The sequence below is a fragment of the Cladophialophora immunda genome (genome assembly GCF_000835495.1).
Source record: "Cladophialophora immunda strain CBS 83496 unplaced genomic scaffold supercont1.1, whole genome shotgun sequence".
NCBI lineage: Eukaryota > Fungi > Ascomycota > Eurotiomycetes > Chaetothyriales > Herpotrichiellaceae > Cladophialophora > Cladophialophora immunda.
Window position 1 is genome coordinate 2,536,172 of NW_015622541.1, and position 13,359 is coordinate 2,549,530.

The 13,359-nt window shown below is 56.2% G+C and overlaps 4 protein-coding genes across 5 annotated transcripts; 1 reads left to right on the plus strand and 3 right to left on the minus strand.

The window, feature by feature from the left end:
• The first annotated feature begins 156 nt into the window (after nt 1-156).
• Nucleotides 157-2,548, plus strand: PV07_00749 (uncharacterized protein). The gene has a single exon (XM_016387223.1). The coding sequence runs from the start codon at nt 243-245 to the stop codon at nt 2,517-2,519; it is 2,277 nt and encodes a 758-aa protein (XP_016254151.1). The 5' UTR covers nt 157-242; the 3' UTR covers nt 2,520-2,548.
• Nucleotides 917-4,201, minus strand: PV07_00750. Of its 2 annotated transcripts, XM_016387224.1 has the most exons (3): nt 3,717-4,201; nt 3,573-3,662; nt 917-3,523 (listed from the first exon to the last, which is right to left on the minus strand). In XM_016387224.1, exons 1-3 carry the CDS (start codon nt 3,895-3,897, stop codon nt 2,670-2,672), a joined length of 1,125 nt encoding a protein of 374 aa, XP_016254152.1. In that variant the 5' UTR covers nt 3,898-4,201; the 3' UTR covers nt 917-2,669. The 2 variants fall into 2 exon arrangements, with proteins under 2 accessions (XP_016254152.1, XP_016254153.1); XM_016387225.1 differs by having other exon boundaries at nt 917-3,662.
• A 642-nt stretch (nt 4,202-4,843) lies between these two features.
• PV07_00751 (uncharacterized protein) lies at nt 4,844-6,627 on the minus strand (the record flags this gene model as incomplete). The annotated part of the gene is made up of 5 exons (XM_016387226.1): nt 4,844-5,400; nt 5,461-5,874; nt 5,940-6,182; nt 6,249-6,342; nt 6,424-6,627. The coding sequence occupies 5 exons, from the start codon at nt 6,625-6,627 to the stop codon at nt 4,844-4,846; spliced, it is 1,512 nt and encodes a 503-aa protein (XP_016254154.1).
• Nucleotides 6,628-11,209: 4,582 nt separating this feature from the next.
• Nucleotides 11,210-13,273, minus strand: PV07_00752 (uncharacterized protein). Its single transcript, XM_016387227.1, has 3 exons — nt 13,076-13,273; nt 12,162-13,007; nt 11,210-12,087 (listed from the first exon to the last, which is right to left on the minus strand). Exons 1-3 carry the CDS (start codon nt 13,139-13,141, stop codon nt 11,368-11,370), a joined length of 1,632 nt encoding a protein of 543 aa, XP_016254155.1. The 5' UTR covers nt 13,142-13,273; the 3' UTR covers nt 11,210-11,367.
• Between the last annotated feature and the right edge of the window lie 86 nt (nt 13,274-13,359).

Here is a 13,359-nt window from a genome sequence, read left to right on the forward strand (position 1 = left end):
CAGCGACTGTGGAAGACGGACGCTGGCGAACCACCGCAGCAGTTCTGCCAAGATAAACTAACCATCTATAGTTAGCACTGTCTAAATTGATTATTACCTAATACGCGTCGACGCGTTTCGGCGCCATGAACTGGCAACCCAAGTCGCTCGCACCTATTCAGACGGTAAACTGGGCAAGGACAGAATTAAATACTAGAATCGGGCCAATCTGACGCCTCGAAAATCCCCTTGGCCTCTCACCAATGCCTAAGCAAAAGAGATATTCGACGACAGGGGGCCTTCGACGCGAGGATTCTGACGATGAACTTGGATATGAAGATCACCCCTGGCAATGGATCTATGAGGATGACGGCCACATCGGCTCCCAAGAGGATGATTCTACGCCGTCGAAGAAACGGAAAGCGAATGCCTTCAACTCAAAGAAATCCCTCATAGTGGGTGCGCACATGGGCGCTTTCTCCGTGCGGATAGGGGACACGGTGCTGCTGAAATCTCCCGAGCAAGGCAAAGATTGGGTGGGACTCGCGTGCTCATTCTCCGACACGAACGAAGACGGAGAAGACGAAATGTGTGTCTGCATCCAGTGGTTCTGCACCCCGGAGGAGCTGATGTTCGGCAAGCGCTCCAAAATCCCGAGCGACGTGCTGCCCAACGAATCCTACATCACCACAGACTTCAACATGAACCCATTGACCGCGATAAACGGAAAGGCAACGGTGTTGTCAAGAGAGGCCTTCTTTCAGAGGTATCCTGGCGGGGAACCCCCGAAATCGAAGGCGGCCGCCAATCGATATGCGAAGACGATTCTGTGCCGACGAGGGGTAAAGCAGAGAACAGTACGGTTCACCGAGGACTTTGCGTGGGAAAAGATCTATAGCGGTCCCGAAGATCTCCTGGACTTGATTGACTGGATCAAAGAGCAGACAAAGGGTCGCAAGAAACAGACTCTGAAAACCGAGGATGTGGATTATGTCCAGCAGAAAGAGAATATCGATGATGAACCCCGAACGCCTCACAAAAGGAGGAAGACGACCGCCACAATTTCCACTCCCAAGTCTTCGGCAAAGGCCTCCAAGTACAGCACGCCGACTCACAAACGCATCATGATCAAGAAGCCCATTGAGATCACACCCCTGGGGACTCGAGTCCTCTCCCCTTCTCAGTATATGTCCACACCCTATTCGCATGCACGTGCAACTCTTCATGTCTCGGCCGTCCCAACGTCTCTCCCTTGTCGCTCCAACGAATTTCACACCGTCTATTCTCATCTCTATTCAGCCATTGTGGATGGCTCTGGGGCATGCATCTACATCTCGGGAACACCTGGTACGGGCAAGACGGCCACGGTACGGGAAGTGGTCGCATCACTCCACGAGGCGGTCCTAAACGAAGAACTCGATGACTTCAACTTTGTCGAAATCAACGGCATGAAGGTCACAGAGCCACATCAATCATACTCGCTCCTGTGGGAGGCACTTAAAGGCGACCGAGTGAGTCCGCATCATGCGTTGAGCCTTCTGGAGCAAGAATTCTCGCACCCCTCGCCGCGCCGTATACCGTGCGTCGTGTTGATGGACGAGCTGGATCAGCTGGTGACGAAGAATCAAAGCGTTATGTACAACTTCTTCAACTGGCCGGCCATGCGACATTCTCGACTCATCGTTCTGGCGGTCGCCAACACCATGGACCTGCCCGAGCGGACGTTGTCAAACAAGATTAGCTCGAGACTAGGACTGACCAGGATCACGTTCCCAGGCTACACCCACACACAACTGATGGAGATCATATCCTCGAGGTTGGAAGGTGTCCCGGGCAACATCGTCGACAAGGATGCCGTACAATTCGCCAGCCGGAAAGTCGCAGCCGTCTCCGGCGATGCCAGGCGGGCGCTCGATATCTGCCGCCGTGCGGTGGAAATTGCGGAGCAATCTCAGGAAAAACAGAGTGCGGCGTCTGCCGACGTCAACGACGAGGACGAGGACATCACAGCAACCACCCCGAGTCGCAGAAGCAAGAACATCTCCAAGGACAAGGTCGGTGGACCGGGACAGGAAGAAGGACCTCCGAAGCGATTGGCACGGGTGACGATCGCGACGATCAAACAGGCGATCAACGAAGCCACGTCGTCTCCGGTCGCCCAGCACCTCCGCTCTCTCCCACTAGCCTCGAAACTTGTTCTCGCGGCGATATCTGCACGCAGTCGTCGCACAGGCGTGGCCGAGTCCACGATGGGAGACATTGCCGTCGAAGCAAAGCGCATCGTGGACGTCGCGGACAACAGCGCAATCCACGACTTCCTGCTTGCGGAAGACGCATCGCGAAAGATCGCGTCCACGTCCGTCATGCCCCGGATCCTGGCGTTGGGAGGGGCGGCCATGGCGCTCGTGGAGGCCGGTGTCATCGCCATGGAGTTGAGGGGGAAAGGTGAGCGGGCAGGAAAAGTCAGGCTGCGAGTAGGCGAGGAGGAAGTCAAAAGCGCCTTGATGGGCGACCCCGAAGTCAAGGGGCTGGGGTTTTGAATACTTTGATATTCAGTCCATGAACTGTGGGCATGGTCTGTACATGATAAATAGTCATGTACCATTAAACCTATGTGCAAAACAAACACAACCGTTACACTTTTCGAGCGCGTTTGGCAATCACATCCCAGCCATCCTCGCGCCCCTAAACTACACCGTAATCAGCATCTTCAAAGCGTCGTGCTCAGCAGCTGCCTTGAAAGTGGTGTACGCCTTGTCCATGTCCGTGAATGGGAACTCGTGCGTGATCAACTGTCCCGGGTTAATGCTGCCCGCGGCGAAGAGCTTCAGCAACATGGGCGTGGTGACGGTGTCGACCAGCCGCGTGGTCAGCGAGATGTTGTGCACCCACAACTTCTCGATCTTCAGCTCACAGCTCTTGCCGTGCACGCCGATGTTCGCGATCGTGCCGCCGGGCGCCACGAGATCCTGGGCCATCTCCAGCGTCTCGGGGATGCCGACGGCCTCCATCACCGTGTCGCAGCCGACGTTGTCCGTGAGCTTCATGACGGTCTCCAGCGGCGACGCCTCGGCGCTGTTCACGGTGTGGTGGGCCCCGAACCACTTGGCGACCTTGAGGCGGTTGGGGTCCCGGTCGATCATGATGATCAGACTTGGAGAGTAGAGTCTGGAGGTCATCAAGGCGGCGAGGCCCACGGGACCCGCGCCCACGATGGCCACCGTCGACCCGGGCTGCACTTTGCCATTCTGCACCCCGCATTCGAGTCCCGTGGGGAAGATGTCGGACAACATGACCAGCGCCTTTTCGTCGACGCCTTTGGGGACATGGTGTAGACCGCTGTCAGCGTACGGGATGCGAACGTATTCGGCCTGCGTTCCGTCGATGGTGTTGCCGAGGATCCATCCTGCACTTACGCAGTGGCTGGGCATCCCTCTCCGACAGTAGTTGCAGGTCGCACAGCTGGAGATGCAGTTGATGAGGACACGGTCTCCTTTCTTAAACCGGGAGACTCCTGGCCCTGGCTCCTCGACGACGCCAACACCTGCATTTGTTAGCTTTTGGGAAGCTCTCAAATCGTGCTAGGCGCCCACCTTCATGTCCGAGGACGCGACCAGGTGTGCATGTGGGGACATCCCCCTTCAGAATGTGTGTGTCTGTTCCACAGATTGTTGTATAGACGACTGTGAGCGCGGTCAGCCGCCATTAAGTCATACTCCAGAGGCGTTGGAGCTTGCCTTTCACTATAGCATCGGATGCTTCCTGGATCTTTGGAACAGGACGATCTTCCAGACCGCACTGACCGGGGCCTTTGTAGACAAGAGCTTTCATCATGGTGGACATATATCGAAACCTCGGGGCAGTCTTGAGTGTTCTTAATGTTCCAAAGCCGCTTCTTCGCACGACGGTGGCGAGCATCCTCAATCTGCACAAGGCTTTTATGTATCTCTGGACCTGATGAGGGGAGGGGGATGGCCACGTATATTATGGGCTTCGGTGAAGAGGAAAGTCTCGTTATTCGGATTTTATGCTGCTTACCAGGACCTATTGGGTCGCATGTTCCTCACACCACTCGTTGTTCTTGACTTAGTGCACCATCGAATGATTGGCTTTTGCTCGTGCGGAACCGCTGCGCAGCTCGATCGCTTCCCCTCATTTTGCTTCCCTCGGTGCGCAAAGGGGCCTGCATCAGCTCAGCTCCAAATTGGGGGCTGATTTCGAGGGTATTGAGAGGCTGGAGGGCATCGTCTCGAGATGGACAAAGTTCAATTTGCCATGCTGGACTCCGAGCTGGATGGCTGGTAAAGAGGGTTCAAGGGGTTGCATTTCGCTTCCCCGCAATCTCGTCTGGAGTAGCAAATACGGCAGAGCACTCGGACACAAGTGCTGTAACGAGTGTAATCTCTGTTACATGACGTCACTATCAGGCTCATAATCTACCCAGCCTCGCAGCCTCATTTCAGCCTCAATCTCCTTCAGCCCCATCGAGACATTTTCGTGTTTCAATGGTCAGATACTTGTGGGCTACCTGCCCATCATGAGACTTACAATACCACCTTAGCTTCATCGTAGGCAGATGGACCTAAGCTGTTAACACCTCAACGGCAGGTTACTAAGGACGCGAGCATCAACCGCTTATGAACACAAGCTTCGATTTCTGGTTACATTCAGACTTGCGGTGGGTACCGCGGACTGCCGCGAAGTGCCACCTTCTCAATATCTTGGTCCACAGCATGGTGTACTTGTATGGAATGGCACAGTGGACACCGGTTGGGGGTATGTACCTGACAGCAGCGGCACTCAGCCTTTCCCCCTGAACCAACCACAAAACCCTGTGCACATCCATTCTCATCCCGGGAATACACTACAGGATGTATCGGAAGGAAGGGTGATAGTCCTGGACGTCCTCAAGCGTCTTGTGAAGGTTGGGGTCTGTCGTCCCCGCCGCCGCGTGTTCGAGCGCCTCCTGGTCCCTCTTGTTGTTGAGCGACCGCATCCAGAACCAGCAGAACACAGCCGACATCAGCGCGACGACATCAATGGCCAGTGCGATCGAGTGGCCCTTGATGTATTGCGGAGGATCTGTATAGATGTGCGACCCAAGTATGGCGAAGCACTGGCCGACAATCTCAGCCGTGCCCCAGGTAGTGGCGCGCTTGGTGAAGCCACCCGTGTTGATGGTCATCCAAGCCCCCATGAGCGTCACTCCGGGGAAAGTGCCCATGGTAATCAGGCATGTTGCGAATATCTTGACCTTGACATTGTGCACCGTGATCAGGATAATGTATCCTACGATGCTAGTGCACAGGAGGCCGATAAGGAAAACCCCTTTGAGGTGGAGCCGATCGGAGGCAATGTTCACCACAATCAACGTGACGAATGCGCAGGCATATGGGATGATCGAAAAGAGTTGCGTTTGGACTGGGTACAAGTCAGCACGATATGAACTTGGGAAGGCCGTGAGGTTGGACAAAAACTTACCGGCAGAGTAACCAAACTCGGCTATGAAGCTGGGCAAGAAGGCACTGATGGAAGCCAGTGCCAGAGAAATGCCAGCACTTATGAACCAGAAAGGAACTGTTTTGGGATCTTTGAGGGCAATCCAAATCTGCTTCCACTTGAGCCCTGCGTGTTCGACATTGTACGTCTTCATGCGGCTGATGGCCAGGTCGATTTCATTGTCGCGGAAGATCCAGTGCTTTTTCTTTAGCTGGTCTGGAGCTGGTGGCAACAGAATCCAGCAAGCTAGACCGACGAAGATGCCAGCGACGCCTTCGATGATGTATAGCCAGTACCAAGAGGGTTTGCCGAGGGCACCATCCAGATTCTTTTGGATCGCGTAGGCGATCAGCCCGCTGAAGCCGCCCGCAATGGTGGCGGCGGAATAGAAGATACCTGCGTCTCAGATTAGGTCTCATGGCTATTGGCAGCCTAGAAGGGATGCGGAAGGAGAGACATACCAGTTCGTGTTGCCATTTCGTTCCGTTTGTACCACATGGTAATATATAGCGTCAAGGCTTGAAGGAAGGCCGAGGCGAATCCGAAGATGATCCGCAAGGCCAGGACGGTGCCGGCGTTTTTAGCGGCGGCCATGCAGCAGGAGAGAGTGGCGAAGAGAATGACACAGCCGCCGATCTGTCGGTGAGGTTTGAAGAAACGGACCGACAAACTCGCGGGCAGAATGGAGAGGATGTAACCGACATCTTTTTGGAACCGGTTAGCAACTCACGGCCAAACCATGACTTGAGAGGGGATGTATTGGCACTGACAGTAGAGGGAGATGGCATCGTAGAACTGGCCATTGCTGATATTCAAGTCCTTTTGGAATCCCATAACCCGGGCATTGCCAATGTTTCCTCGATCCTGCTCTGTGTCAATAGAAAGATCTCGACTAGGTAGAGTCGGACGCCGTAACAAGGCTGGCAAAGGTGCTGAAGCACTCACCCACTGATTCACCAGGAAGACCAACGAGGTCAGGCCCACGATCAACAGATCGGCTTTGAGCAACAGCTTGCGCTCTGCTCGAGACTTCTTGGGCGCTGTCTTCGGATCCTCGTACACAAATCCGCTGATCTCTTTGGTGTCTACAGCCTGGTGCTCGACTTGGATCTCCTCCTTGCCTTCGAACTTCTCCACGGACGAAGCCATTATTGTTCAAGGTAAAATCCTTGTTCAACCTCAACTAGCACACGCACGCAGAGAGGCAGAAGAGGACTTCGATGAGGGGAGAGGATAGGTTGTTGCTGTGGTCACATTGCGAACGCTGGGAAAAGGAGATGATACAGGGATCTTTTTATGCTTCCAACTGTTCGGCAAACCCCAGATATCCCCAGTCTCGAGGCGGCGGAACAGAATCTAGTATTCTGCGGAATGCCAGAAGGGCGTGGGGAGTGGTGGCAATCATGTGGGTGGATAGCGGGTTGACTAGAAGCAAACCTTCTCTTCTGGCCACAGACATGTCGACTTCGGTTGCCGGACAGACTCGTCCCCTTTTCCCCAGGCCGCTTGATGCAGGCGTCTCGCATATTTCCTGTCCTGTCCCAAGGCTCCACCCAACCTAGGCCTAAAAGGGTATTTTTCACGACACCTGCATATGGCGGGGAACCTTTAGTGCACGTTCGAGAGCTTCGCCTCCCAGACCACGACTGCTCTGAACAAGAGCCCGAACGGCACAGGCGGAACTGGAGAGCTCCGAGTCGGAATTCCCGACAATGTTATTAGGACCAGACTGCACAGGTCTCAGAGTCTCCGCAACCGGAGAGGACGGGGCGAAACGGGGGCAAAAGGAGAGTCCGTGTGGTGAAGGCTGCACAAACCGGGAATGTCTTGCGAGTCTCTCGATGACGATGTAGGTATATATATTTGTGCACAGGGCGCGGTAGGAGAGAGCGTGTGCTTCGACATCCAGGTGCGATATCTGGTCAGAATTTAACGCAGACAGAATCAGCACGTTCCTCTGATCAATTTACGAGATCGTGTGAGTGGAATCAGCGACCAGTTGTCAAGATGCCGAACGCGCTGTCCATGAGACCCCCGACATGTTTCCGGGACAAGGAAACCGAACTGGCCATGCGCATCAAGAAGCCCTTCACAGTGGCCGTCGTGGGCGATCTCATCCAAGTCGTACCCTTCGCGAACCGCGACGACCCTGACATCCAGGCCCTGGTTGACGTGATGCGGAAGGCGGACATAACTCTGGCCAACAACGAAAACACGGTCGTGGACCGACTCACGTTCCGCGGACCGATTTCACACATGGAAGCGCCCGCCGAGGTCGCGGACGACTGGGCTTCCATGGGCATCGCCATGGTGTCCAAAGCGAACAATCACACGTTCGACGACGGCGAGGCCGGCCTGATCCAGAACTTTGAGCAGCTTCGCCGCGTGGGGATCGACTACGTGGGTACCGATTACAACCTCTCCGAGGCGAGACTGGCTCGGTTTCGCGCCCTGCCCAAAGGAACGGTCGGTTTCGTCGGCGCCTACGCCGAGGTCGAGGACTATTCTCAGCTGTACGGCCTGCCGCGCGGAGACCCGGTTGTCGTGACCAAAGAGCAGCTGCAACAGTTGCATGCAATGGAGGAATCTCTCTATGAACGAGGAAAAGAGGTTCCGAACCCAATTGACAGGGACACAAAGCGCGCAGAGGGCAGCCTGTTACTCTTCGGCCGGGTCTTCCAGTTGGCAGACGCGGGCGACGCGGTGACAGAGGAGGCCGCTTCCATCAAAAAGCGGCTGGAGCACCATTTGAACTCGAAGGGAACCATCACGTCCAAAAACAATTCGTTGAGGCTCAAGGTCTACCAGGGAGTGACCGAGGCCCAAATGGCCCAGCTTCGCCAAATAGCAGGTGACGAGGGCAGCGGTCCGACCTTGGAGGCGTTTGGTGTGCACTTCAAGGTGACGCCGGGGCCGGGGGAGCTGTCATACGACATGAACGAGGTGGACGAGCGGGAGATCCTGCGTGAAGTCCGATCCGGGAAGCAATTCTCCGACTTCGAGGCGTTCACGATCCACTGGCACCAGAACCGGTTCTCGTTCCAGAAGTACTCCTTCGACCACTACCCGCCCGACTACCAGATCACACTCGCCCACGAAATCATCGACAACGGCGCGGACCTCTTCTTCGCACACGGCGTGCACACGCTCAAGGGCGTGGAGATATACAAGGGCAAGCCCATCTTCTACGGGGTCAACAACTACGTGTTCCAGAACCAGAGATTCCGCTCCTGGCGCGACGACGCCGAGCGACAGCCCGCCCCCTTGACGGGCCCGGTCGTGGGCGATGGCGAGATCAACGAGTCCCGTTGGGCATGGCTGCAGAGGCCGGAGAACTTCGAGGCCATCCTAGCCACCAGCAGCTATGAGGACGGCAAATTGGCCCAGGTGCTCATCTACCCCGTTGATCTTGGGCTGAACCGACCCGGCTCAGAAATGGGCACTCCACGCCGACCATCGCCAGAAATGGCCCAGAGCATTCTCGAGCAGGTTGTGGAGTATTCGAAGCCGTTTGGGACTAAGATTTCGATTGAAAATGGGGTGGGAGTCATCCGCATAGCGTCCTAGTGGCCATCGGGTGTCTGTTGTCGAGAGCTATTGTTTTGAAGAGGAAAGACTTCACAGACACACGAGCATATGCCGGGATGTGGCTCGTTTCTAGATCTGACTTGGTCGGAGATTGTCTGGTAGAGTTTCTCCAGTCTAATACCAAATGCTGTTTCTGCTTGGGAACAAGAAATCTCTCGCTGGCTTCTCAAATTCCTTTCCTTGCCGTTTTTCGTCCGAGATGGCCCAATTGCTGGAAATACGCGCCCAATACCAACTATCCTATTTGAAATCGTGAACGGCCGGTCTATGATAGTCTTCTATAAACCGTCCTCAGGACATCGAGCAACTCCAAAGCGTGCCTGTTAGCGTGGAGGAGCGGACCAAGCTCGCCACCTCTTTGCAAGCTCCCTGCATTCATCCGAGCTATTTCAACCTTTTCGAATTCCTGCTCCCTTCAAACCCCCACCTCAGAGTATGTATTGAATAGCGGCCCAGACACCATCCAAAACCTTCTTGAAGCCTTTGGAAGAACTCGGCACGGCGGAATTAGAATCAGGAAAGAGGTTCCTCGAGTCCACAGGTTCTACGAGTATGCAACTGTCGTGGGATTTACCCCTTTTGGCAAGTTGGGATTCTCTTGGTCTGTGTATCGGGTTGACAGTAGTCGGGTCGAAGCAAATTGCACCATCGCGCCTTCGTTCCCGTCCGAGATTTTTTTTTTTTTTCCTCGGTTGCCCGGCATGCATGCCAGGGACCTGGATCGCTCTCTCGTTCGGCGGGATTCGTGGCAACACGCAAACACTTTCGGTTGGGACTCTGTGGCCGAAAGGTTGGCCGAAAGGAAGTGGTCAGGGGGTTGGGCTGGAAGCCGCTCGATTCCGCTTTTCGGGGACGTTAAGCCAGAAGTGTATCCCGACGGAGCGACTACATTGATCATGATGGCAGAGGGAGGTGTTCGGCGCAGGAAGGACTTATAGGATGGCTGCGCGCCTCGGCTGTCCATAGAGCGAACTAACTCTCTGAACACTTGCCCGTCATGCAGTCGACGACGCCACAGCTGACAAAATGGAAGATCCCGCCCGTCTTCTACGTGGGCGGAGAGTATATACGGGACAAGGAGGGGACGCACATGAGCGGCCAGATGTGCGTACGACACTACGGCGGCGGCGGCGGCGACGACGACACCCAGGATCGGCCGGCGGTCATCTTCATCCACGGGGCCGCGCAGACGGGCACGCACTTCGAAGTCACTCCTGACGGGCGGCCAGGGCTGGCGCTGTTGCAGGCACAGGAAGGGTGGGATTGCTACGTCGTCGACCTCGTCGGGGTCGGCCGGTCGCGGTACCACGGCGCCGACATGGGCCCTCTGAAGCACTACACCGCCGAAGAGTTGCAGTCGGCCTTCACGGCGCCAGGGCCCGATGCCTGGCCATCGTCAAAGCTGCACACGCAGTGGCCCGGCACGGGGAAGATGGGCCACGCGGACTTCGACACCTTCTACGCCAGCCAGGTCGGCCACGTTCCCGACTACAAGGTGACGGAGCGGCTGGTGCGCAAGGCCGCGCGAGCGCTCCTGACCAAGACCGGCCCGGCGTACCTGATCACGCACTCCCAGTCTGGGCCGCTGGGCTGGCACATTGCGGACGAATGCCCGGACCTGGTCAGGGGCATCGTGTCACTGGAGCCTCACGGCCCGCCATTCGAATGCCCGGACGTCGCACCGTTCAACCGACGCCCGGGCATGGTCGGGGCCCTGCTGCATCCGTTCGGCCTGACTTCGACACCCCTGCACTTCTCGCCCGAGCTGGACGCGGACGCGACGCAGCTCAGCTACGAGCGGCCCAGCCCCGAGACGACGCCCGCTTCCGGCTCCCTGCTGGCCCGCGGATGCCGCCAGACTCGCCCACCGAGACAGCTCGTCAACCTCGCCTCGACCCCGGTCCTCCTTGTCACCGCGGAGGCCTCGTACCATACGAGTTATGACCATTTGACGGCGGAGTACCTCCGCGACGCCGGCGTGCCGGTCGAGCACGTCAATCTCGCCGACAAGGGCATCAGGGGCAACGGCCACTTGATGGGCATCGAGGCCAACAATGCGGAGATTCAAAAATTCATTGATCAGTGGCTGATAAAGGCAGAACAAGACCTCCGATCGAAAACCGGAGAAAGAAAATGAGCCAAGAGGTGCTGTTTGGTGTCTCGTTCAAGGAGGGTCGTGAGCAAGATAGACAAATATACAATGTCATTTTCATACACTCTGGGGGATTCATCTTTGCTGAATCGTACATGTTCCATAGAATCATGGACCATTCAACCAGATGCTATATACTGTCTCGAAGATCAGTCCCCCGGCCCTCCCACAATGGTGCTCTCCATCCCCCAAATAGCCATCATCCTGCCTGCTTCCTTTTTTTGCCCCTCGTCCGCGCCCAGCCACGACACGATCTTTAGGGAGAACCCCGTCCGCAACGCATCGCCGCAGTAGGGATTGCGCCAGCTCTGATACCAGGCGGCCATCAGCACCGAGGACGAGTGGCGCTCGATCTCGGAGCGGTAGCGCGGAATGGGCGACAGCACGCCCTCAAGGGCCGACGGGTCGCACTCCTCGAGAGTCAGCAGCACGGAGTAGACGATGACCATCATGGAATTGTACAGCGAGACCGTCTTCGCCGTCAAGGTGTCGGGGAAGACACACTGTCCAGGAGGCGACGGATCCGCGAGTGAGTCGACGGCATAGCGTGTCAGGTCTGCAGTCGGCCGACCGGCAACGACGCCGGTCTCGCGTGTGAAATGCCACCACCAATTCTGCAGGCGTTGGAGGAGCACGAGTGTCTCCCTTTCCAGCGTCTGCCGGTCCGAGGCGTCGAGACCTGCGATCCTGTGCAGGCAGTCCCGGAAGTCGCCCCCGGGGACCAAAGTGAGCTTCAGCCGGTGAGGGACGGCGAGGAGGACGTCAATTAGAAAGTCGTAGGCGATCTTGGTGCTGTCTCGGAAGGGCACGTCACACCACTCTTGCGATGCGAAGCCGCAGGGGTCGTTCTTGAGAAATGCCTTGAAAGCCTATGGGCTCACCATTAGAAATCACGCACGTAGGTCAACGAGTGTTTTCGTTTCTCGGTGGTTGTCATACGTACCGCATACGTGCGAAGAGATCTGAACATGGCGTGATCCTGGCCGACACGGTAATGATCCGGGCCTTGGGCTTCGACTGTGGCGACGGCCGCCGCAATATGGTGAGCCCAGGCGTCAAGGGACGTCCGCTTCATCGTCTCGAAGTAGAGAAACATCATCGGCACCGATATGTCCGGGCTGCTTGACACCGACCTGTGCGTCAATGAATTTGTGCCGGTGTTGCTGCAACCCTGGATGAATCCACGGTGGCTTTCGAGGCCGGCCAGGTACCAACGCACAGCCTCGACCTCGGCGCTCTTGTTGTGCTGAAAAACCGCGAAAAAGATCAAGCTGGCCGCTCGAATCGAGAATCTTACAGAGGGGGTGTGGGTGTTTGATAGGAGGTCGGGAAGGACAAATACCCATGATCGTGGCCGCTTCGGATTCACGCCCAGCCTCGAACTCGTACTCAACTCGACAAACTTCTCCACGAAACACTGCTCGAAGAAGCTCCTGTTGTCCAGGATGTCCATGATGATCATGGAGAGGTTTTGGTCTGGCAATGGACTGTCCTGCGCGGCAGCTTGCCAATCCCAACTGAGGGGGGATGCATCCGACCGCACTGCGAGATCATCCTCCGTCGGAGGACTCGAATTGCTGGCCTCTGTTGATATTACGCTGTTGCTGTCGTCCGTAGATGCATGCAATCGGTCCGGTCTCTCATCAACGCCCCGAGACGTTGCGCGTCGTTTCTTGCGTGGGCGACTAACTTTGGCAGACATGTCGAGAATGATGGGTCCCTGAATAGGACCGGAACAAGGGAGTCCAAAGCGGGCACATTGTCTACAGTAGTCTGGTCGGCCGTCGCACTGAAACACGTAGACTCTGTCAATTGCGTCCTAGCAAAAGCAGTGGACGTACCCTCCTGCTGACTGACCTTTACGTGACGCTGTATACACTGTGTGCAGCCCCTGCTCCGGGGAGTCCGTGGGAGTGTCGACATGGTGAACTCAGTGACTAGTCAGCTGCCACCGAAGCCTCGATAAACTTGACGCACGTAATCGAGTACAGGAGAGGATAGGTGGACCGGGCAGAGAGTCTGATCTCGTGGGGTGGACGCCGGCTGAGGAATTCTTGACACGATTGTGTGGAGAGACGTTGTAGAGAGGATCAGAAATGTCAGCCTAGCATTTTGTAACGATGAAACTAGACTAGCTACGC

Bases quoted from the DNA above. Each gene is read 5' to 3' on its own strand.
- PV07_00749 (XM_016387223.1), top strand. From the start codon at position 243: ATGCCTAAGCAAAAGAGATATTCGACGACAGGGGGCCTTCGACGCGAG.
- PV07_00750 (XM_016387224.1), bottom strand. From the start codon at position 3,897: ATGCTCGCCACCGTCGTGCGAAGAAGCGGCTTTGGAACATTAAGAACA. The intron at 3,663-3,716 runs GCAAGCTCCAAC...CCGCGCTCACAG, and splicing joins ATCCGATGCTATAGTGAAAG to TCGTCTATACAACAATCTGT. The intron at 3,524-3,572 runs GTGGGCGCCTAG...TAACAAATGCAG, and splicing joins TCGCGTCCTCGGACATGAAG to GTGTTGGCGTCGTCGAGGAG.
- PV07_00752 (XM_016387227.1), bottom strand. From the start codon at position 13,141: ATGTCGACACTCCCACGGACTCCCCGGAGCAGGGGCTGCACACAGTGT. The intron at 13,008-13,075 runs GTCAGTCAGCAG...TACGTGTTTCAG, and splicing joins GTATACAGCGTCACGTAAAG to TGCGACGGCCGACCAGACTA. The intron at 12,088-12,161 runs GTACGTATGACA...GTGAGCCCATAG, and splicing joins GATCTCTTCGCACGTATGCG to GCTTTCAAGGCATTTCTCAA.